Below are 22,916 nucleotides of genomic sequence, written 5' to 3' on the forward strand. Positions count from 1 at the left end.
TTTTTTTAAATAATAGATTTTGTTAGATTTGATGTTAAATTGGTTACAATAGAGTTCAAGCTCACGTCGTCATGTAAATGCTCAACACCTTTCAACTACTGTGATAAATAATCACTTAAAAGAAAGTTGTGGTTGAGTGATCGGAATTGATTGCAATGGCGGTAGGTGGGTTTAGCTAGTGTATCGGCTATCATCAAAAGATTTGCATAAATTATTTGATATCATCGATGATATTGGACTAACTTCTCACAAATGCAAGAAAATTGTAGCTCAACTTGGTGAGATGAGAGCATTCACTTGATATTTGAGACCTGAGTTCAGTTGACCTCCGACATGTAAGCTAGAGTAGTGGAATTTACTAGCCACTAAATACTACGATTTTGTGGTATTCTTCTTTATTGGTAAGTAAGAGGTCTTAGATTCAAATCTCGTAAACAGAAATTCGATACCAAATTAGGTTGTCCATCGTGTGGTTTAGCCAAACTCCCCCCTCCCCTTAGTATAAAATATATCGTTGTACTAAAAAAAATTTAATAAATTGAGGAAGATCACACATGGAACTAGCTACCTTCTCAATCAACTATTTTTTAGTAGAGCAACAATGTTAGTGAGTTAGATGGTTAGTTGTTTAGAGTAGAAAAATTGGTTACATAAATATGATTGCTTTCTGTTACTGCCATGAAACGCTAACTAGTATGTACTTAATTTTATTGTCGGTATGGTTATGCCGGTAGGACAATGGTTTTTTTTTTTTTTTTTTTTTTTTTTTTTTTACATTAAGGTGGTGGGGGAGTGGGCTAAGCCTCACAATGGGCGCATCATAATAATGCGGTTCAAATTCATCTTTGGCAAGAATCAAAACTAAGACCTCTCACTTACTAGTGAAGAGGAATACCACTAGACCATAGTATAAAATGACAACGGTTTGGCTTTTTTTTTATATATTTATGTTTGAATTGGTCGTGGGTTTGTAAGGGAGCCCACTTAACAAACATTTCGTGGTTGCCATGAAGCCCAAAGCAGCCGAAGTGAGGGTCCATTAGCCTATTAGGTCTGGTTATTACTAGGGTTTCATTTCCATTTGTTTATATACGCAGAAGTCCCACACGAACTCTCCTCCTCTGCTAGTATAAGCAAAGCGTAAACCCTTTCACTGAGGCAGAAGCCCCGTCAGCCGCCATGGTAACCCTACTCACCTCCTTCCTCTCTCTCTCTCTCTCTCTCTCTCTCTCTCTCTCCTTCTCTCCTGCGCGAAATCTAGTCCGTTTCTGAATCTCCGCGCCTTCAAATGCACTGACAGTGATTTTGTTTTTTATTTTATTTTTCAGGTGAAGTACTCAAGAGAGCCCGACAATATCACGAAGTGTATGTCCTCTTATCGTTTTACTGTTACAGATCGAATGGGTTTTTGTATACGAATCTTGGTTTCGTTTCTCTGGGAAAATTGTTATGATCTGAATGTGGGGTTTCATTGATTTCGTTTGTTTCAGCTTGCAAAGCAAGAGGCTCTGACCTGAGGGTTCATTTCAAGGTATTGTTATTATTATTTGTTGGTCGTAGAGTTTAATGTTTCGAAGTTACATGCTTTTGGGTTTTTGTTCTACCTTGTTTTGTTCAAGTATGTGATGATTTGGTTGTGCAATGTGGCGTTTTTGTTTAGGTTTCTGTTGCTTATTTGAATGAATCTACACTGTTTTTCGTTGTTGCGTAGAGATTAAGTAATACATGTATCATTTTGAATTGGTGGTGTCGTTCTGCTTGTTTTTGTATGTGTGTGCAATTTAGTCAGAAAACATTTGGTTTCTAGTTTTACGGGTCTTGCGAGTTAGGAGTAGTCGGGCTTTTTAAGTTTGGACAATTTGGTCAAGATTGACACAAACTTGGTGATTTTATATGCATATACGTACACGCGCACACACACACATGTACGTGCATTTAATTTAATTTCTTGAATCCTGTCGGACAAACAATCGGCGCTTTGTTGCCTTATGTGAACCGAGCTCTTGTATGCTTCAGGTAAATAACTAGCATTGTTCTTGGGTGAACCTCTGTACTTTGCATTTGTTGCATTTTGTGACTGAAGGTTCAGTTAATGATGCCACATTTTTGTCATTTATGAATTTTTTCAAGTTTTTGAAACCTGATTCATAAAAGCAGGGCTTAGTTACCTTTTGTGAACTTGGCCCCCGTAAACTTCAGGAAAATCAGCAGCATTGTTTTTGGGTGAACCTCTGTACTATGCATCTGTTGCATTTTTGTGAATTAAGGTTCAGTTAATGATGCTACATTTGGTCATGTTTAAGTTTTTAAAATTTTTGAAACCTGATTTAAAAAAGCAGGGCTTAGTTACCTTCTGTGAACTTAGCTCCCGTAAACTTCAGGAAAATCAATTGCATTGTTTTTGGGTGAACCTCTGTACTTTGCATCTGTTGCATTTTTGTGACTGAAGGTTCAGTTAATGACGCCACATTTGCGCATGAATTATATATGTTTATTTTCATAACTCTAGTATAAGAAGTAATTAATGAATCATGTATATCATCGGTGGATGGTACTTGTGTTTGCATCCAACTGGCCTTAGTAGGAACATGATTTGGCTCCCTTGTATGTGAGTGTTGACATTTGTAAAAACAATTTTACACACGTGTTTTTACAATTTTAGATTTTTTTCAATAACTATTTTTGAGGTTTGGACTTGCGTTGCTGTTGTGCTTAACAGAACACGAGGGAAACTGCATTTGCTATCAGAAAGTTAACCTTGGTCAAGGCAAAGCGATATTTGGAGGATGTTCTGGCTCACAAGCAGGCCATTCCCTTCCGTCGTTTCTGCCGTGGTGTTGGGCGTACTGCCCAGGCAAAGAACAGGCATTCCAATGGGCAAGGACGCTGGCCTGTCAAGTCCGCCAAGTTCATATTAGATTTGCTTAAGAATGCTGAGAGCAATGCTGAAGTGTGTTGCATCATCTTACACTCTGCGTATTACTTTGGTATTGTGATCTCTATTTTCCACAAAGACTAATAATTTCTATTCTTTCTTTCAGGTGAAGGGTTTGGATGTTGATACCCTGATTGTATCTCACATCCAGGTCAACCAAGCACAGAAGCAAAGGCGCCGAACCTACAGGGCTCACGGAAGAATCAACCGTAAGTGCCAAGCGGTTATCCCCCTATCTTATTTTATTGTTGAGAATCTTTGTTTTGATATTGATTTATATTGCTAAACCTATTGCAGCATATATGTCATCTCCCTGCCATATTGAGCTGATCCTGTCTGAGAAGGAAGAACCCGTTAAGAAAGAGGTATTTTGAAAATTATACATCAAGTCGACAAAAAAAAAAGGAAAATTATACATCAAGTACCTCTAATGTTGTTGAAAATGCGTGTTGCAAGTCGTGAAGTAATTTGATTATCTGTTATCGTTGCAGCCTGGGAGCCAGTTGGCAACCAGCAAATCGAAGAAGGCTGCTCTCAGAAGTGGTGCTTCCTCTTAGAGCGCATCATTCGACGAATCAAAGAGTTGCTGATTTCCTGTGATGAGGGTTTTTAGCTCTACTTTTTACATGGTTTGAGATGTTACATAGACAATTTTGCGGCCTCGTGTTGTTTTAGTACCAAGTTATGTTTTGGTTGGGGAATGTGCTTGAAAACTAATGCTAGAGATAGTTTCATAATGTAACCGACTTTATCATGCCCTATTATTGATTCAATGTCATTTTGTTGTCCCTTGCAAAAGTTCTGAAACATAAATTTTGGAACAGATCGGAAACTCGAATTTCGGAAACTTAAACTGTCTGATCGTTGTGTGACCAAGGAAAGCATGATCGCTCGCTTTTGATTTGAAATCAAGGGTTGAATTGAGCTTCTATAACTAGTGATTAGGAATGCGTTTACCGCAAGTGCTTTTGTTAGAAGCGGAAACATGATTCAAACTGGGAAGGTAACTTGGAAATGCTTCTAGTTTAGTAAATACCCTCGGTCAAACCTTTACCCGTATTAGTAAGGGGGAGCTTTTTCTTAATCTCCCTACTCTTATGGAAAATGGGATTGAATAGAATTTTAACACAAAGTTAACCAAAAATTCCCTCGATAGGAGAACAACTTATGTGGTAACAGGGACACCACCAAGTGGTGTCCGATACCAAGGGAATGAGAACATATGAATAAAATTTACACGTCTTTATTTATCGACACTGAACGCCTTGCAATGTGTGTAAAATAGAGGGATTTGCAGAGACCAAAACGTGGGCTGATGCTATTGGTAGGAGTTGGCATTGGTTCGTCATTATAATTTTGGAAGTAGAATTCTCTTTCCTTCAAATTTTTTCCCCTTACCTTCTCTCTTCTCTCACTTCCCCTTTTTCTCTTTCTATAAAAAAAGTTAACACAAGATGTTGACGTGATTGGATCGTTGACAGCTCAAATAGTAGGGGACTGGAAAAGAAACTTTGGAGGAGAGAGGATGATGGGTTTGAAATCGCAGGCCTGGTGGGGGAACTATCAATTGGGCTGGGTAAACCCAGAACTGAATCGACCCAAAAATAATCAAATAACTAGAGCAAACCACGTTTGTGCCGTGCTTCTCTACCGTCAGATACAAAATCAACGTCTCTGATCTCTTGCCGAGGATTCAACGAGCGCCTCGATTTATATTTTTTGTAATTTCGTCCCCTCACAAATTCTCAGTGTCTCAGTTTCTCACTTCCGTTTGGTCTGTTCGCAGGTAAAAACTCTCTCCTTTGTCAGTTTCGATTTCTATCGATTGGGTGAAGGTCTAGGGTTTCCGATCCCAATTTTTTTTAATCGAATTTTCTCCATTTCAATTCTGCCATTGATTTTTATGAATTTGGTTGTTGGGCAGCCGAAGGATTTCATAGCCAATCAAATTATTCTCATGATTTACAAGACCTCGTTAATTTTGTTTTCAAATTATGTTTCCTATTTTTCCAGGTTGCAGAGGAAGGAGTTGTTACCTAAGAGTTCATTTCAAGGTATTGTTTCTAGGGTTTTCCCGGTGCAGTTTCACATGTTGAGAATTTGCTTCACTTTATTTAATCTTTTAATTAATTAGGTTAATCGTAATAAGTTGTTTAATTTTCTGTTTAATTTGCAGATGGATTGGCAAGGGCAGAAGCTAGCTGAGCAGCTGATGCAGATACTGCTACTGGTCTTCGCCGTTGTGGGTTTCGCCACCGGTTACATAACCGGATCGTTCCAGATGATGACTCTGACTTATGCTGGTGGCGTGGTTCTCACCACATTGGTCACCATCCCCAATTGGCCCTTCTTTAATCGCCACCCCCTCAAGTGGTTGGACCCGAGCGAAGCCGACATGCATCCCAAGCCGCAACCGCAGCATCTCGCGAGCTCGAAGAAGAAATCCTCCAAGAAGTAAGAAGTAGGTCATCACATCAATGGATTTAATGAGATATTAACATTGTTCTGAGACCTATATATTTTCAGCAGTCATACAATGAGACTAGAAGAGATTTTCTTGGTATTTGCTGCTGCGTTTATGTGATCTTGTTTTAATTGTTTGGTTTTCTGATTCAGAAATAGGAAGCCCTTTGATTTTCTTTTGATAGTTCATTAGGTAAACATTGATTTAAGCATGATTACAAGTGCAAAGATCTCTGAGATTGAATCGGTTGCCAATTACAAACGTTGCTTGCGTTTCACTACAGAAGACTCCGGTAAGTTATCGTCAAGATCAGGGCTCAAGCTTAACTATTTACAATGTACGAACTTTCTACTGGCTTTCATCCCTCATTGCCTTGAGAAACGGATCATTTTCCTCATCTAGTAAGTTGTCGTCATCGTCCAGCTCGTCTAATTCATCGAGTAAAGATTGGTTCATGCTCTTGCGAGATACTCTCCTGTGCTTCTTCAGCTCCAACCGTGGTTCAGCTTGTTGAACGCCCTTATCTCCCGCCTTGTACCTGCAAACAATGTGATACGTTCAGGCTCAGAAGCAGGACGTATGAAATGTGCAAGGTACTAGAACTTTGTGCTAGAGAAACATCTGTACTACATTTGTGTGGGTAACGAGACTAAACCAGAACGTGATGTATGAGAACGATATGCCAGGGATCCAATTGAACTACGATATGGCAGATGTTACGTCTGCACAAGCACCACAAGTGCCAGGGCAAAGTTAAACTGGCATAAAATTATGATAACAATTCTTTTTTCTGTGCACATCAGTGTGACGGATGCATAGATTCTCATTTTTTTGTAACACAGCAAACAAAGAATTTACAAACACTTCAAGCCATAAGGACGGTGAAATGGTAGCTGTTTTCAATCTACCACGAGGTTTCGGTAGAGCATAACATTCCTCATGTTACACCGCAAGTTCGTAACAACCGTGGTAATGCGTATTATCCGCATTCTTGTACTTAAAACCACAGAAACTGAACTATTCTGTCAACAAGCATGCATAACTGGGACTAAAAACCTACATGTAGTTCGAACGTACCTTACATCACCCTCCTTTTTGGTTCCGTACGTCCTCAACTGAAATTCCTCTCTGATTCTGATCTCATCAAGAAGTTGGAAATAGTATGGATATCTTTCCCAATCAGCACTAACGACGCACCCTGGTTCACCAAGATGCAGGCAATCATTGAATGAGCATTTTGCAGGCTCACTGTCACTGAGCATCTTCCTGATCTGATAGGATAAACGCATAAGTACCAGTAGAAAGTAACAAAATGCAACATGTGCCAGCAAAGTGATGGGAAAGGAACTTATGTACATGAATCAAGTGAAAGGCATCAAATAAAAAGTACACATACCTCTGGGAATGTTTGTGCTAGAGATTGCTTGGTGACTTTCGTTAAACTAGGCTGGTTGAAGCCAGGAGTGTCAGCAAGATAACCCCCGTTAGACAATGGAAGCAACGAGACATTGCGTGTAGTGTGCTTCCCTCTGCCACTTCTTGTTGAAACCTGTCCAACAAGCTGGTCCCCATACCATTTGCTGCCTAAAATCTGAAATAAGTACAGAAAACAACGGAGATATGAGCACCAAACTCACCCTAACGAAATCATAGAAACAAAAGAAAAAAGAACGAAGGGAATGATTGAAACCCACTGGATCAAACAAACTTTCCCCTTCTGCAGCATCAGAAGCATGGCGGTTGCTCCTCAAAGCATTAATCAGACTAGACTTGCCAACTCCACTTGGACCAACAATGACACTCGTTTGATCTCTCAATATAAATGCAAGAGAATCAAGTCCATGTTTTGATTCAACACTGCAAAAAACCGGCTTGTAGCCCCACTTATGCAGCCTAAACTTCCATGCAGCCTTCGCCTGCATATTTAATCGAAGGCTGGCACGCTTAGGAATCAATACTAGCAGAAATGAATATACTGAAGACGGAAAAAGATTACATAGCAACTTCTAAAAGCAAACCACATTTAGCATACCAAAAAGAATAGTTCCAATTCGGTTAAAGTGCTAAATTTGAACTAAATTTTCGGTTAAAGTGCTAAATTTGAACGGAATTAGAACTCTTGCGCATTGCCGTACCATGACAAATTCGAAAGATTCATCACAAATATCAAAAACTCAGAGCCAGTTTGATATTCCATTGAACTATTATACGAAAACCATACAGCATCAGACGAAAAATTCAGAAACATTTTGATGCTGCATTGAATTATTATACATAGAACTTACTTATCTAATCAAGATAAGTAAGTTTACTCACATAACACAAGAGATTAGCAACAATTAGAGCTAAGCAGCCAAACTAATCACCAAAATTAAAGTTAATGAAGAATCGAATCCAACCTCTTCGTCAACAAGCTCAGACTTGTTGAGAGCGAGTGTGAGCGGAATTCCGGTGGACTCGGCCTCGATCAAGAACCTGGTGAGCGCGAACGGCTCGAGCTTGGGCTGCTCCATGGAGAAGAGCACGAGTAGATGGTCCACATTCGCAACCGGAGGGTCAAGAATCTCGGAGCTCCGCTGGTACACATTCTCGATCATGCCCCGGCGGTCCACCCAATCAATCGACCCTACCAGCACCTTGTCCCCAACCAGCACTCTCCTCTTAATTTTCTTCAGCACCGCCTTCACGACGCACAGCAGCTCCACTTTGCTCTCTTCAATGCTTCTGGGAGGCTCCACGATGACGCGCATAAAGTTGGCTTGGGCAGCGGCGACCGTGCCGACGGTCTGGGACTCGTAGAGCGGGGGCTTGTCCTGGGGAGAGAGGACCGGAGCGAGGGAGGAGTAGTCCTTGAAAGTGTGTTTGGCTCTGAGGAGCTTCTTGGTCGGCGGCTGGGACTTCCTGGAGACGTTAGGGTTCTGGTGCTGTTTGGCTGCGGCGACGGAGACGCACCGGAGAGTTGAGATTTGGCGGATGATTTTGGCGACGGTTGGGAGGGCGGCGGCGGTGGTGGGGATGATGGTGCGATGGCGGAGGATGGACATGGAGGAAATTGGCATGGAGATTGTGGGGGTGTTTGATTACGGAGATCAATTTGGTTTTGTTGCGGATAATCTGTTTGGGAATTTGGTTCAGTTGGAAGGGGGATTATGGTTATGGAGACTCTTCATTTCTGTTATCGGCAGATGGGAGACTCCAAGACTGGACAGGCAGTTTACAATTCTCAGCTGAGTCGAGACTGACTATTAAAACGACGTCGTGTTGGACTTCATGGTTTGGACCAACACTGGCGCGAACTTGGACTAAAAGCCCAATATCAAAAGGGAGGAAAGGGAAGTAACCCAATTTTGTCCAGAGGATTTTATAGCTGGATTTAGCCTAAAGTTTGGCCTCAAAAAATGCAGCCTTTCTTTGGGCCTTGTAACATGTAGCCTTTCATTTAGACCCAACAAACATGTTGTTTTTGTCGTGTTTGTGTTGTTTTCGTGTCACACCAGTTCAACTTGCAAGTATACAAGAATGATGTGTACTTGTTGTAGTGATAAAAACTATGATGTATGATTATGACGGAACTTTGTTGTGAGTGTAGTGGTTCGTTAATCATGACCTCAAGTTTGATGTAACAATAAAAAGTTTTAAGTCGTTTTGTCATAAATATAAAGTATTTCCCTTCTTCCTTCTCAATTATTCGTTACTCTCATATACACTCTTCCTCCATCACTAGCACCAAAAATAAAAATTAAAAACGAAAGAGTTATTGAGCAGCTTTTAGTTTTCATCAAACACAGGACGAAAGCAATCATTTCAATAAATAAAAAAATTTAAATGTCAAAATTTGTAAGTTGGTTACATATATTATGACCTTGTGATTTGGTCATACCACATAGTGTTTTGGCAATCTTATCCAACGTATGGGTGGAGTGAATGTTATTATTTTATCCTGGATATGAACACAACCTCATTTATACACTGGCAGAGAAAAGAGATGTCCGAACTCTTATCCCTTCTTCTATGCAATACAGCAACAACTTACGTTTCATGATATGTTGACTCAACGATTATCCCTAAACCAAAATTTAAGACTAATTGAAATCCTCCCACAGGGGAAATACCATGTTTATTAAAGGTATAAATCTGCCTACCCATAAAAATAAAAGCACTATTATAATAACTAGTGTATGTATAATATATAGACTCCTCTATAAGTGCTTTTAAAATAACTGAAAGCAATATTTCAGCCAATCTTTAGTAAAAATGCAAATGAATTATAGAAAAACACTTAAAATGTTTTATACAAGAAGCACGTAACTAATACTTATTTAATAAAAAATTTATGTATTTTTTAAATCCAAAAATATTTCATTAAAAACCATTTTTAGTTATTTTAAAACAGAAGATAGGCAAGCATAGCTATCAGATCATAGCCCTTATTGACAAGTTGCATGAGATTCTCCACCAAGCCTGAAGCAGATCTTTTCCCACGAACAGGTGTTACAAGTAAACGAGAGAGGATCTTTGCCGGATCTTCCTTGTGAAGATCAAGAGGATTCTTCAATTTGATACGTTCATTGTATATTGTGCGGTCAGTTTTCGTTAGATACTATTTATATTCAATTTTAAATAAAAATTTTACAATAGTTTATGACCGCACAATGTACAATGAACAAATATAATTTAAGGATTGCCAAGATCCTCGTCCAAGTAAACGAGAGCTGTTGAGGCAGAAGATGCCTCCCTTATTATTAATAATAATTGCTGTAAAGAATAAAGTGTAAACCTGTATGGTTTTGGGCGGCAGAATAATGTACAGACGCATATATGTTTAGTTGCATAATTCTCATATTTATTAAGCTAAACATCTACCGCTTTTAGATTTTTAGAACATTTTAAAAGGAAATATCAAATGTAAAGTATCAAATTTAAATTTGATGCCATATCATCATATAAAACTTCTTATTCCATCCGATATGTCTGATTGTTTCATTTTTTTTTGTAATACTTATGAGTTTTTTTTTAACGAATGATAATATTTATACTAATCTTCATAATTGGCTAGCAATAATGTAGAATACTTATAAGTTAATTATTAAAGAAGGTGGAACGTAACAATTTCAAAGAAACAAAATAGGTTGTATTTATTGTGGGCTGTACTGTTAATCAAATTAAAAATAATTTGACATTAACTTCTCTTGCTGTCATTTGTTACGCCGGGAGCATCTCCTTCAATCCAAGTCAGCATTTGGTTTATCAGTTGGAAAACATTCATTTTTTGTCCACTTGATATTTTTGACATTTTCTTTAAAGATGCTCTAATTGAATTAGGTGATCCCATGCATTTGGTTCCACATTATCAATGTTCATGGGTAGAAGTTATGAACTCTATTAGGTCTCAGCTCCCTTTAATTCCTTGAGGACCACAACCGAATTTTGATTCTACCTACCAAATTAAAAGTTTGAGATATTTTGGGTTTTCTTCAAAGAATCGAGAAGCTTAAATTCTTAATTATTAATGTTGAAATTAAAAAGAAAATTTAAATCCAAATGAAAATATTTTTGGTGGTTGAGGAGAAAGTTTTCATCTATAATTATGAATCCCCCCAAACAAGTGTTACCGAGTTTCAAATCGAGTTGATTCGCAAGTCGATAATTATATTGGAACACTTTGTTTAGGGGTGTGATTAGTTTTTTTTTTTTTTTCTGTCCTAGTCACAATTAAAATGACTCACTAGCTCGAAACATGAAATTTGAGATCTTTTATATTTTTCTTATTTATTGTAGAACCGCAATCCGTGCCCTAATAAAAAAAACTAACCGTAAGAACGTGGCGTTCTGTTCTGCCCATAACTGAAAGGCCAAGCTACCCCATCCGCCCCTTCACCCACCATGTCCGCGTGTGCCCACCACACCCGTCCAATGGCCCATCCGCCGTCGACTTCGACCCATTGTTCTCAGTCTACGCTTGACCTACCTAATCACACCCACAGCAACACTAGATAACGGATGAGGATCCTCTTTACGAATTCTAACATTCTATTTATTCATCGTGCATCATATGCTTAATTTTTGTTATGTACGATTTATATTTAATTTTAAATAAAAAAATTAAAAATAATTTATAGTCGCACAATATACAATGAACAGATAGAATGTAAGGATTCGGATAGGATGTATATCCCTAGACAACGACCTTAGTAATCCTGCCACAACACAATGCAGCAAATCCAAACATAAATTACATCAATGCCACGGAGTATTTTTCGTGTGATTGTTAGACGGTCCATTACATATGTAAGTTGTTTCACGTAGTGCTAAAAAGATACTCTATTTCACGGCATAGTCCTACTATAATATATCAGACCGACCTATGCAAATGTTTTCCAATGGCAGAACCGCATATAGTGCCGATTTATGATATATACATAAAAAAAAAAAAAGGAACATAAAAAAGAAATAATAGTACAAAAATCATTGCAACTGCTTAAATTTTTTTTTTTTAAACAAATACGATATTCATTGATACAAAAAAGAATGCTTACATAAAGAATGATATGATTCATATTAATGCTCATCGATAAAAATCTTATTAGGGATTTCAACATGATTGAAAAGAAAATAGCATTCCGTATCAACAAATTACAAAGTTGTACTATCCTAAAAAATAAGATTTATAATTTGTTTGGGCCCGATTTTACATAATCGATTCGGCATTGGATGGACAAAATATTTGAATCGCTCTTAGGATAAAGATGTTTTTATTAAATTTCACGATAATTATTCTAATTAAAGATATCCAGTTATTATCTATCTTGGAGTTTAATTAAATCAACAAATAGATTTTTTTTTTATCCAAACAAGATTGTAGTTGGATTCCATCTTGTCATATGGCCTTCATGCATGGTTACGGCTGAATATATCAGCATGGGGTTTGATTAGAGTTGTTGGATGCATGGTCTTCATGCATGCATAGGTAACTTGCAGGTGGGATAAGTTCTAGTAGCAAATTGGATAGGTGTCTGCAACGTGTGGGGCGTATAGGCATTGAGAAAAACAAGGTGATTGTTTTGGATGTGAAAAGAACCGTGTGTGACCATCCAACAAATTCAATGATGGGGTAAAGATAAGTCAAAGTTGGAATAAAATAGGATTAGAATGTAGAGTCCCTATTTAACATCCAGATTCGCATGTGGTCATCGTTTTATTTCTCAGAATATTCCAATACAAAGTCTTTAGGTGCAATTGAAATGCTCTGCTTATCGTCCAGGTCGTGCCAAGCAAGTACATCAGCCCTATAAATATAAAGGCAGTGGCAACGAGAAAATGACGTCCAATTCAACACACAACTGCCTTGCGCAAAACCTCTCAAACATCTTGAGATTTTTTATTTTCTTTTTTCCGCCGACACATCTTCAGTTTGGATAAACAACACTGTGAAGGCAACCGGCGAACACCTTCAGCTTGGATAAACAGCACTGTTGCCGTAGAATCAACCGACCGAGGAGCACCTTCAGTTTGGATAAACAGGACTGCGTCGAGGCCGACTAGTTACCTATCTAAGTCTCGGTCGAGAAGGGTTTATGAATCCTTATTGGCAGAGGTCATATTATTAGCCTTCTCGGCGAGGTAAGGTGTTACGAGTTACGACATTCGGTGCATTGAACGCCAAGTGATTTTATGATTGGATACTCACAAGTGAGTTTCAGAGTTCGGCATTCTGACGGCCAAACCACATTCACCATCAAGACATACATCACCTTGAATACTTATGTTCGTACAGTCTAGTGTCGATTCGATGTGCTTATACTCTCACGAATATAATCACTGTGACCGAATCCGACGCCGACGATTTGTGAACTTCACAGAACTAGCAGCCTTGTCTTCAGGCTCGAGAATCCAAAGGCCGAGATTTGTTCCTTTCTCGGCCGCAGTCACAAGATAAAGAAGTCAGCAACGCGCTGAACACAACATCAACAAATTTTACTCCTCGGGTGACGAGTTGGCACGTCCCACATTCAACTAAATGACGTAGTTAGCTTATTAGTTACTTGGCATGCGCGCCACGTAGGCTTGGTAGTTTTTAAGGTCAACATAATTACATTAGAAAGTTTCTCAAACCAAATCAATAGATGCTCTAAAGTCAAACCCAGTTTTGCCAGTCGATGTGCCCTCCTCAAATTTTTGGACTGGAAAAAAACATGCGATGAAGTAATATGGTTGAGTGGCATTTTGTGATTTGTGCATGGTAAGAGTAACTGGTTATCAAGCATATATAGTAAAACTTTTATTAAGTTAAAAGTTGGAATCAAATCAATTTTATAACTTTAAAAGAGGTTATTACTTAATAGAGGTATAATTAAATAGGATTCCTGAGATGACAGTATGGAAATACAAAAAGTTTCATGTCAAAAAACTATAAACATGCTCGAGAAGTTAGAAACATTTTGGTTTCACCAAAAAGGTGTCCAGTTGCACTATATCCTCACTTTGTATGCTTTCATTTCTTCTCAATGATATCATACTCTTTTAAAAAAAAAAAATAAGTAGGTGTTTATGTTGACGAAGTATTTTGTACTTGAAAGCACAAAGATGTGACATTAACTCTAAAAACTAAAGTATTGTCCCAAACAACTTGAGAGAAAGATTTTAGTTCATCTTAAACTTTTATTTGTGATATCGCATATTTTTGTACTCGTTTACAATAATTACTATGTGTAGATGTGTTTTTTAAGATGGGACCAAGAAAATGGAGTTATTCCTATAAATAACTGGTCCCAAGTTAAGATCGGAATTTTTTAGGACTAAGGAAGTTATTTTTTATAGAGTGTTACTCTATAGAAGTTTTATTGTATCTTTTATTTTGTTTTTCATCAATGAGAGGGGGAATTCGAAGGTGAAATGTCCAAAATTTGAGCAGAGTCACTAAATAAGAAACGTAAATATGGTAACCCTAATTACTAAGTGAGTGTTATTGACTACCTACCAATGAAAATCTGTCAAAGCACTTAAATTCACACGTTTGAGACATGAAGTTAGTGACCTTTTGTAGAAGGCTTATATAATTAATCAACATTTTCTCTCCATTTTATGTGGTAGCTATGGTTTTTATGATGTGATATACACGTTTGTTTTGAATGAAATAATGATGATATGGGGTCGTATTAATTAGGTGTCATGCATTTTCAAAGATTTGTTCACATTAGGTCTTTGATTTACGGGATTTTTTCAGTAAAATATTGAATTATTGACCATACATCTAACATTTCATTCATTCGATGAATGTCCCACAACAAAGCATACTAGAATCTTCATTGATTTATATATAGGTTTGGCGTTTTGTACATACTTAGCATGATGTTGAATCCAATATACTTCTAAATAATAGCCTGTTTAGGAGTGATTTTGAGAAGGCATCGTTACTGAATTATGACAAACACTTTCAAAGTGCTTCCAAGAATCACTCCCAAAAAAAGCAGTGGTCCGATTAGTCATCATATTTGCCATCTAAAACAAACAGTGGGGAAGTACTCATCGGTAGGACTGAAATAAATACCTCTTTCTTCAGGAAAAAAAAGGGAGGGAAAATTGAAAAAATACAAAACACAAGGCCAAGAGTACAAATCACAAACACATGAGAAGAAAAAAAGAAATAACAAAATAATACAAGCCACAAAAATACGAGATAAACTTACAGCAACGTAAGTGCAACTTACAATTCAACACCACTATTACATGTACACAAGAAAACCTTAACTACGTTAAGGATACTCATTGTATGGACGTTCTTCTTCAATTACACTGCTAATACTAGTAGATTGTATGTTTTTAGGGGTTCTATAACAAACCACCTTTGGAATTGACATATCTCAATCAATATAGTTTCTGAAATTGAAAATCGATCATTTGTAAAAGAATATCGCAAATCAATGTGATAATTCCGTCATAAATCTGTAAAAAAATCTGTTATGTGTTGATGTAACACTAACTGGGTTCCAAAAATTTAATTACATATTAATATATAAATTAGAATTGTAAAAAAAAAATATTTTAATTTTTATTTTGATGTAATTATATTTTATTTCAATTCTAATTGGTATATCAACAAGGTCAGATTGAACTTCCCAATGCCCCATCTTTCCCCTTAAACTTTGCCGTTCCATCCCATCTTCCCGCAAATGTCCACACAGTTTTGTCTTCTGAAATAATTCACAAAAAAGAAGGAAATCCAAAAAAAATTAATATTGTATAGATTATTCTTTTTTCTCGTATCATTCCAAAAGTGCTTCTGAGAATCTGAGTCGTCCCTCACTTATCTTCACGACTGACTGCGTTGACCTATAAAGTTCCCACTCCGTTGACCTCACTACTGCTCCGGTCAGATCATTCACACACAAACCAATCTCCGAGTCAATACACCTTAGAATTACCACACCTGTCCATTCCCGACAATCAAATAAAACTAAATAAAAAGATCACGCGATAAATAAAAAATAAAAATTCCCCCTTTATTTCGGGAACAGAACCAAGGTCGTCTGTTTCGAGTCCGGATCATATCGGATTTTCTTTATGAAAATTCTAAAGATTCGCGAATTATATTTGTTTTTTAAATATTTTTATTTAAAAATAAACATAAACAGTATTTAATAAAAATTAATTGAACGATATCCGATGAACAAATACTATTCACAAATCCTCAAAATCTTCATCAAAATGATCCGAATAGGATCCTCTTGGGTCTGTTTCCGAACTCTGACGTGGTCGGGGCCTTTTTGTCAGTTCAAACTTTAATCCTTTTCCCTTGCATTTCGGGTCCTTTAAAACTCCTCTTCTTCCGCTTTCTCAGGCACCTCATCAAAAATTCCGATTGTTTCTAATTTTAGCCTCCTCCTCCACACGTTCTAATCTCTCTCCAATTTTCCGCAATACTTTTTTGGATAATCCCCCTTCTATTTTAGGTAATCTTCGTTAATCCTTTCTGTTAATCTCAGATTTACATTCCTACTTTTGCTCTATATATACATATACATGCTCTTGTTTTCGACATTTCCTAATCAGGCTCACCTTCCATCTTCTCTTTTTGATTAAGTTTATGGTGTTTTCAATTCGAGCGTTATTCTAATCTAATCTAAATTACGGGAGAAGATTTTGGAGAGCACACTGGTTTAGCCAATACGATTACGGCCAGGTCTGCATATGGTTTATGCTTTAATTATGCATGATTATGTTTCACTAATCCCAGCTTAGCTTAGCCAACCCAAACCAACATATTTGTTGATTTGGTGTATTCAGATTCCATTCAAATTTTGTTGAGAGTGTGAATCTGGCGCCGGAGAATTAAACCCTTGGCTTATAGTTTTTATGATGTAATTAGAGCGGTTTAAGCTTCCAGGAGCAGAAATTTGTGCATATGTGCACACATTTCTTGGCTATATCTTCTTTGTTGGTGTGAGATTTCAGTTGATGGTTTTTATATAGATCTGGTTGTCTGTGCTCCATTTTTGTTGTATCCGGGCAAGGATGTTAGATCTGGCGGAACCACTAGCTTTTACTGTAAATTTGATTTTACTTTAACAACTTTTGAATCTAATTAGCTAAACAACGCGGATAGGTAGGTTTCTTCGTTGGCCGGTCTGAAATATTTCTGCCGCCGGCCTTGACTATGAAGACCGGTAATTGATCTGCTCATCACTTGTATCAATCTTAGGTGTTTATGTCTTTGTTCCCCGGAAAGTGATGCTGGAATGGAATGCGTAATTGCGTAGTATAGTTTGTTTAATTGAATTTTCGGTTGCTGCTATCTGAATCCCCGATCACTACCTTATTGTTTGAAGTGCTTGTATCGTGTTATCCTCGAGTTGAATTTTGTTGACTCATTTGTGATTCATTCAGGTGATTATCAACCTGGACATGCTATGGAAGTCACTGGGGGCTAAAACCTGCCGAGTATATGGCATTGACTGGTATGATTTCTTCCGACCTATCTTACTCGGTTATTCCTCAACTGCAGATAGAATGTTTATCGTTTTTGTTCCTTTTCGTAAAACTAGGCTCCACTGAGTTTGCTCCACGATATGCAGATACTTGGGCAATGTGTGGAGCAAGAAATAAGTTAGGGAGCAACTACTTTGGGAGCAGAACTATTGTTATGGAATTTGGACCCGACTGGACAAAACACAGAAAATTGCCAGCGTATACTGCTTGTGTGGTGCGTTCTGCGACATATTTTATGCCTTGGTCTTGTAAAATTCCTATAGGTGACGGATATCATGAATTCCTTTACTCAAAAGTCTGCTGTTGAAGAAGAATACGCATTTTTGGGGGATACCTAAGCGGTCATAGGTGAGATAACCTGCATCTCCTTTGACGCAACAAGCTTCTCAATCTACAAAATTCTGGCTTTTGTGACTGAAAAGAAGAGATTTATAGATCCAAATATGTGCCGATCCAATTCGGTCAAGCAAGATGCACCAATTAGTGCAAAAAGCTATCGGAGTTTGACTTCTCTGGAGGTAGATGATTCTGACAGCCCCATCCTGCCGGGACTGCCAGATGACATAGCAAAATATTGTCTAGCGCGTGTTCCTCATTCAGACTTCCCTGCTATGGGTGGCGTGTGTAAGAAATGGAGGTATTTTCTTCAAAGCAAAGAACTTATCACTGTGCGGCAATTAGCTGGGTTGCTTGAGGAGTGGCTCTATGTTTTGACAACCGATTCTCAAGGAATGGAAAACCACTGGGAGGTTTTGGATTGCCATGGACATAAGCACCATGTTCTTCCTCCCATGCCTGGTCCAACAAGATTTGGATTTGGGGTGGCGGTTCTTAATGGAAAGCTTCTTGTCGTTGGTGGATATTCTGTGATTCCCGGGACCACCATTGCATCAGAAGATGTGTACCAATACGATTCTTGCCTCAACAGGTTTGTTTTGTGTCCATTTTCAGTGATTAGTCTCTTCCTTTAATTTCCTTTCTGCAAACCCTTCATAAAGTATAAGAATGTCCCGTATTTTTCCTTACCATGGCTACTTAATTTCACCGGCATGATTGGACTGTAACAAATGCTGTATGTTAAATGGTTCTCCGGACAAGCTTAACTTCGTAATATATAATGCAATCTTATAGTTCTTTCGTAATTGTAGGTGGGGCAAATTGGCAAACATGAATGTTGCTCGACATGACTTTGCTTGTGCAGAACTAAGTGGTATGATTTACGCTGTTGGAGGATACGGTATAGATGGCAGCAGTCTATCCAGTGCCGAGGTGTACAATCCTGACACCGATACTTGGACCCTGATAAGCAGTATTCGCCGTCCTCGATATGGTTGCTTTGCCTGTGGATTTGAAGGAAAGCTGTATGTTATGGGCGGAAGGTCAAGCTTCACAATTGGAAATTCAAAGTTTGTTGATGTCTACGACCCTGAGAGTCACACTTGGGGTGAGATGAAGAAGAATGGTTGTGTCATGGTCACTGCTCATGCTGTGCTGGAAAAGAAGCTGTTCTGTTTGGAGTGGAAGAACCAGCGGAAACTTTCAATTTACAACCCTGACGACAATTCTTGGGAGATGGTGCAGATTCCGTTGACAGGAAGCACAAGCATCAAGCTCCGATTTGGGATACTGGATGACAAACTTCTGTTGTTTTCGCTCGAGGAGGATCCTGGTTATCGTACTTTGTTGTACGATCCAAATGCAGCACCAGGATCCGAGTGGCTGACTTCTGAGGTAAAGCTGTCCGGCCCCTGCTTGTGCTGTGTTACTATCAAGGTGTGAAACTGTAAGGTGTGCCCGAAAGTTGGAGGACCTTCGTAAGGCTCTAAAAAACAGTTGGTGAACTTCAAGTATGGACTGGATTTTAGCACTCTTGTGTAGCAGAATTTGTCTGTTCTGTTGCCCGGATTAGGACTTTAGGGTTAACGTATTTTGTTATGAACTTCGTCAATGCACGGAGCCCAGCTTCGTGCATTGGTCGGAGTTCAGTCTACTTTTATCAGGTACTTGATTTGGGATTTATTGCTCTCTGTTGTTAATTAACTTGCTTGCACTTGATTAATCCGCATCGGATCACTTTGGGAGAGACAGCCTGGCCAAGGCAGAATATAGCCTACGCCTTTAAATCTAGTGGTCTCGTGGAAATGTTAGAATTTGAAGTCAAGTATTCTCTTTGTTCTAGATTCGTGTCAAAACATGAGTAATTCCCACGTTAAAAACTTTGTGACGACGTGTGTCATGTAAATGTGCCCAATCGGAGTGAATTGAAACGTTTTTAGCCATTCCGGACTCCCTTGAAGTTTAATTCAACTCTTTGGGAATTGAGATACGTCACACTTCGGGAAAAAAAAACCAAAGAATCTTCAAAATTATGAAATTAATCTTTTCATGTTAAAGGTGCGCGCTCTCAAAATCTAGTGAAAGAAAAAGCGGAAGCAAATGAGAGATTTTTTAATGTGATCAGCATACAAAATGATTCATCACGTGTTACTGTATAAAAGATGAGGTATGTGAATTAAAAAATTAATACGATAAAAAACAAAATTTCTGATCACTTATGTAAAAACAACGTGGTGGTCAAAAAACAGGCACAGGCAAAACGTTGAACTGCTGAGCTACACCACTCTCTCTCTCTCTCTCTCTCTCTCTCTCTCTCTCTACATTCAACAGCGAGAGAGAAGCAGCAGCAGCCAGCGACAATGTTCGGAGCTCAATCTTCGTCGTCACCTTTTGGTACGCCGTCGTCAACCCCCGCCTTCGGGACGCCGTCGTCGACCCCAGCCTTCGGCACCCCGTCGTCGACCCCGGCCTTTGGGATGCCCTCTTCGACCCCGTCGTTCTTTACTCCTTCGGCTCCGGCTCCGGCCTTTGGAACTCCGTCGACGTCTGCATTTTCCACCGGTGGCTTCGGCTCCTTATTCAACACTCCATTCTCTTCTCAAACTCAGCAGCAACAGCAGCAAACGCCGTCGTTTCAGCAGCCTCAGTCTGCTGGCGGCTTTGGGTTTCAGAGCCCGTTCACTACGCCGCAGCAGCCGCAGCAGCCGACGCCCTTCCCTAACTCTCAATTGACGACTCAGATGGCTCCCGTCTCTCCTCTCCCTTTCTCTCTCGCCGATCGCGATATTCAAGTATTGTTTTCCTTTTTGTTATTGATTATTCAGTGCAGAAACCCTAACCCTAGCTTTCAATTTCGTTTTGATTTGACGGATTTTGGTTTTTTGCGTTAGGCAATTGTTGACGCTTACAAGGACGAGCCTGGAAACCCTAAATATGCTTTTAAGGTTTGTTCTTCTAGTTTATTTTCATTGATTTTGTTAGAATTTCGAATGCGTTGCCTTCCCGCCCATGATATCTATACCTGTCTGTTTGGTTGCTGAGAAATGGAAGTAAAGTTGCAAATATGCTTGTTTTAGAAGGTGCTGAGTGGTGAAGTTCTTGTTTGATTTAAAACTCTAGATTCTTAATATCTCTCTGCTTTTGACAAACTTAGTTGTGGACTTTCGTTATGAGAAATGAATGCCTGTCTTGATTTTTGCAGCATTTGCTGTTTAGCGTAACTGATCCGCAGTTCAGGGTGAAGCCTGCTGGTGTATCGGATGTGAGTTTATTGTTCCCCTTTTTTGTTACTAGGTGTTAGTGGCATAATCTGGTTTGGTTTCTTTTTTTCATTTTTTTCCGGCTAAGTGTGGAGAATAGTTTGCATTGCCAGATTATGTGGGCAGAGGCTATGGCAAAGCTCGAAGGTCTGGAAAGTACTGACAGGGAGCGCCTGTGGCCTCAGCTTGTTCAGGGATTTAAAGATCTCTCTCAACGCCTGAAGGTAATTGTTGTTAGTTTGAAGCGTAGTGATATTGTTCAGAGTATTTTTGCTTCTTGTTTCTATTGTTGCTACTTAGAAATAGTACATTTAAGCAATATTTTGAGGTTTTTTAGTTAAACCTTAAATTCACCGGTTGTTGTTAGTGAATGCCAATTTTGGATGAAGTTGTTACAGTCCAGGGGTATTTATGAGTTCTGCTTTGGCAGTTACTGACTGAGACTTGGCAAGTAAAATTGTTGATTACCCACCAGAGTTGCTGTCCTGTGTCTATAGTTGGACCATTGCTATGATGCAAGTATTGAACTAATATGGGGTTTGAGTAGAAAAAAATTGCGAGAACCAGTTTAAAGCTGATAAGGTGGAGAAAATTGTTATCGTTTAGTGATGCCTGATGTTTCAAACTGAATTGATGCAGCTCCAAGATGAAGTCCTTCTTTCAGATGCTGAGAGATTGCAAATGACCCAAAGCAATGTCAAGATGGTATCATTTATTGTTCAAATGCCCATCTGCTATTACCACATAAATTTGAAAATGGTTTTCATGTCTCATATCATTTGCAGCTTCAAAGGCATTTTCAAGCTGACACACTTCCTTGGATCGAAAGAATGAGACAAAAAGAACAAGGTCTTCAAAGGCGCCTTTTGAGGGTGAGTACACTTTCTGCTATATATATTAGAAACTGTGAATAATGAGTACGATGAGTTCCATCAGAAGCTTGAAGAAAATACCGTCATTGCAATCTGGCGTTGTGACTGACAGTGCTTAACCAACATCCAGAGGGCTAGATTTATGATTGTTGTTGGCTTGGAGGGTTTAAATAATTCTTGTGCAGGTAGCTTGTGCGTTTTGTATTTTGCAAGTGTTTTGACATCTTTGTTTTCTTTGCTATTCCGAAAGGTGATGAGAATAGTGGAGGCACTAGAGGGCAAGGGTTTCCGACTGCCCTTAATGAAGGGTGAAGTAGAATTGGCCGAGAAGTTAGCTGCAGTTACTAGACAGGTACTTCATTACTATGCCCTTCATCCCTTTTCTATGCATCCTACTCGTCATCTGTCATTCGGTGAAGATACTAACAAGCAAATGGATTTGCAGTTGAAAGGATCGAGAGCTGAGCTTACTAGGAGGGTACAAAACCTACTAACCATATCCCGTGTCCAAGAGAATTCTATTGGTGCTGGTGGTTTAGGTTATCTTCCTGGATCAGCCAAAATCCATGAACAGAGTCTCGCTGCTATGCAAGAGGTGAGAGTGGACTAGTTTGGAAAATTTCTATTTCATCTCACCTTCTGAATATTTCAACCCTATCTTATGCACAATATTTGATTTCGGAAAAGAAAACTGTACATATTATCGTCGTTTAAAGGCACACTCCTTTATATAGTAACACCAGAATTGGGTAAATGAATTGGTCGTTTTTGTTGAGTAGGTGTTGCAACAGCAGACGGAAGCTATTGCGAGACTAGGCAATGTTTTGAAGCGAGATATCCGGGATATGGAGATTATAATGGCAGAGGATACAGAAACAACAGAGAACGGAAACTAAGACGGAAAGTTTGTTGGTTTGTTAATTGTAATTTTTTTATTTAAATTATTGCGTTTGATTAGCAATCAGTGGCAGTGGCCGGCGATAACCGTTGAACCGTTAACAGAGGCTTTGAGTTAAACTATCCAAATCCGTTCAGCTGACCACCGGAGACACAGAGATGAGACT

At 38.7% G+C, this 22,916-nt stretch overlaps 5 protein-coding genes and 3 non-coding genes across 8 annotated transcripts; 7 read left to right on the forward strand and 1 right to left on the reverse strand.

Annotated features, from left to right (window-relative positions):
* The first annotated feature begins 1,016 nt into the window (after window positions 1-1,016).
* On the forward strand, window positions 1,017-3,733 carry LOC137738111 (large ribosomal subunit protein uL22y). The gene is made up of 7 exons (XM_068477725.2): window positions 1,017-1,182; window positions 1,329-1,365; window positions 1,491-1,531; window positions 2,720-2,950; window positions 3,042-3,144; window positions 3,233-3,300; window positions 3,427-3,733. The coding sequence occupies exons 1-7, from the start codon at window positions 1,180-1,182 to the stop codon at window positions 3,490-3,492; spliced, it is 549 nt and encodes a 182-aa protein (XP_068333826.2). The 5' UTR covers window positions 1,017-1,179; the 3' UTR covers window positions 3,493-3,733.
* On the forward strand, window positions 1,965-2,106 carry LOC137738542 (small nucleolar RNA snoR74). The gene has a single exon (XR_011068985.2). It is a non-coding gene; the product is annotated as a small nucleolar RNA snoR74 (small nucleolar RNA).
* Window positions 2,148-2,290, forward strand: LOC137738540 (small nucleolar RNA snoR74). Its single transcript, XR_011068983.1, has one exon. It is a non-coding gene; the product is annotated as a small nucleolar RNA snoR74 (small nucleolar RNA).
* LOC137738541 (small nucleolar RNA snoR74) lies at window positions 2,330-2,472 on the forward strand. The gene has a single exon (XR_011068984.1). It is a non-coding gene; the product is annotated as a small nucleolar RNA snoR74 (small nucleolar RNA).
* Window positions 3,734-4,604: 871 nt separating the features above from the next.
* Window positions 4,605-5,573, forward strand: LOC137738112 (signal peptidase complex subunit 1). The gene is made up of 3 exons (XM_068477727.2): window positions 4,605-4,721; window positions 4,949-4,989; window positions 5,112-5,573. Exon 3 carries the CDS (start codon window positions 5,112-5,114, stop codon window positions 5,391-5,393), a length of 282 nt encoding a protein of 93 aa, XP_068333828.2. The 5' UTR covers window positions 4,605-4,721; window positions 4,949-4,989; the 3' UTR covers window positions 5,394-5,573.
* A 40-nt stretch (window positions 5,574-5,613) lies between these two features.
* LOC137738106 (small ribosomal subunit biogenesis GTPase RsgA 1, mitochondrial) lies at window positions 5,614-8,622 on the reverse strand. Its single transcript, XM_068477716.2, has 5 exons — window positions 7,799-8,622; window positions 7,094-7,315; window positions 6,796-6,990; window positions 6,477-6,670; window positions 5,614-5,937 (listed from the first exon to the last, which is right to left on the reverse strand). Exons 1-5 carry the CDS (start codon window positions 8,456-8,458, stop codon window positions 5,748-5,750), a joined length of 1,461 nt encoding a protein of 486 aa, XP_068333817.2. The 5' UTR covers window positions 8,459-8,622; the 3' UTR covers window positions 5,614-5,747.
* An 8,848-nt stretch (window positions 8,623-17,470) lies between these two features.
* LOC137738110 (F-box/kelch-repeat protein At1g67480) lies at window positions 17,471-19,562 on the forward strand. Its single transcript, XM_068477721.2, has 2 exons — window positions 17,471-18,312; window positions 18,533-19,562. The coding sequence occupies exons 1-2, from the start codon at window positions 17,828-17,830 to the stop codon at window positions 19,161-19,163; spliced, it is 1,116 nt and encodes a 371-aa protein (XP_068333822.2). The 5' UTR covers window positions 17,471-17,827; the 3' UTR covers window positions 19,164-19,562.
* A 380-nt stretch (window positions 19,563-19,942) lies between these two features.
* Window positions 19,943-22,891, forward strand: LOC137738109 (nuclear pore complex protein NUP54-like). The gene is made up of 9 exons (XM_068477719.2): window positions 19,943-20,512; window positions 20,612-20,665; window positions 20,923-20,982; window positions 21,094-21,204; window positions 21,620-21,685; window positions 21,766-21,852; window positions 22,103-22,204; window positions 22,298-22,447; window positions 22,632-22,891. Exons 1-9 carry the CDS (start codon window positions 20,081-20,083, stop codon window positions 22,746-22,748), a joined length of 1,179 nt encoding a protein of 392 aa, XP_068333820.2. The 5' UTR covers window positions 19,943-20,080; the 3' UTR covers window positions 22,749-22,891.
* Window positions 22,892-22,916: the final 25 nt, after the last annotated feature.

Source organism: Pyrus communis, chromosome 13, assembly GCF_041283825.1.
Source record: "Pyrus communis isolate YQ-2024b chromosome 13, ASM4128382v1, whole genome shotgun sequence".
Taxonomy (NCBI): Eukaryota; Viridiplantae; Streptophyta; class Magnoliopsida; order Rosales; family Rosaceae; genus Pyrus; species Pyrus communis.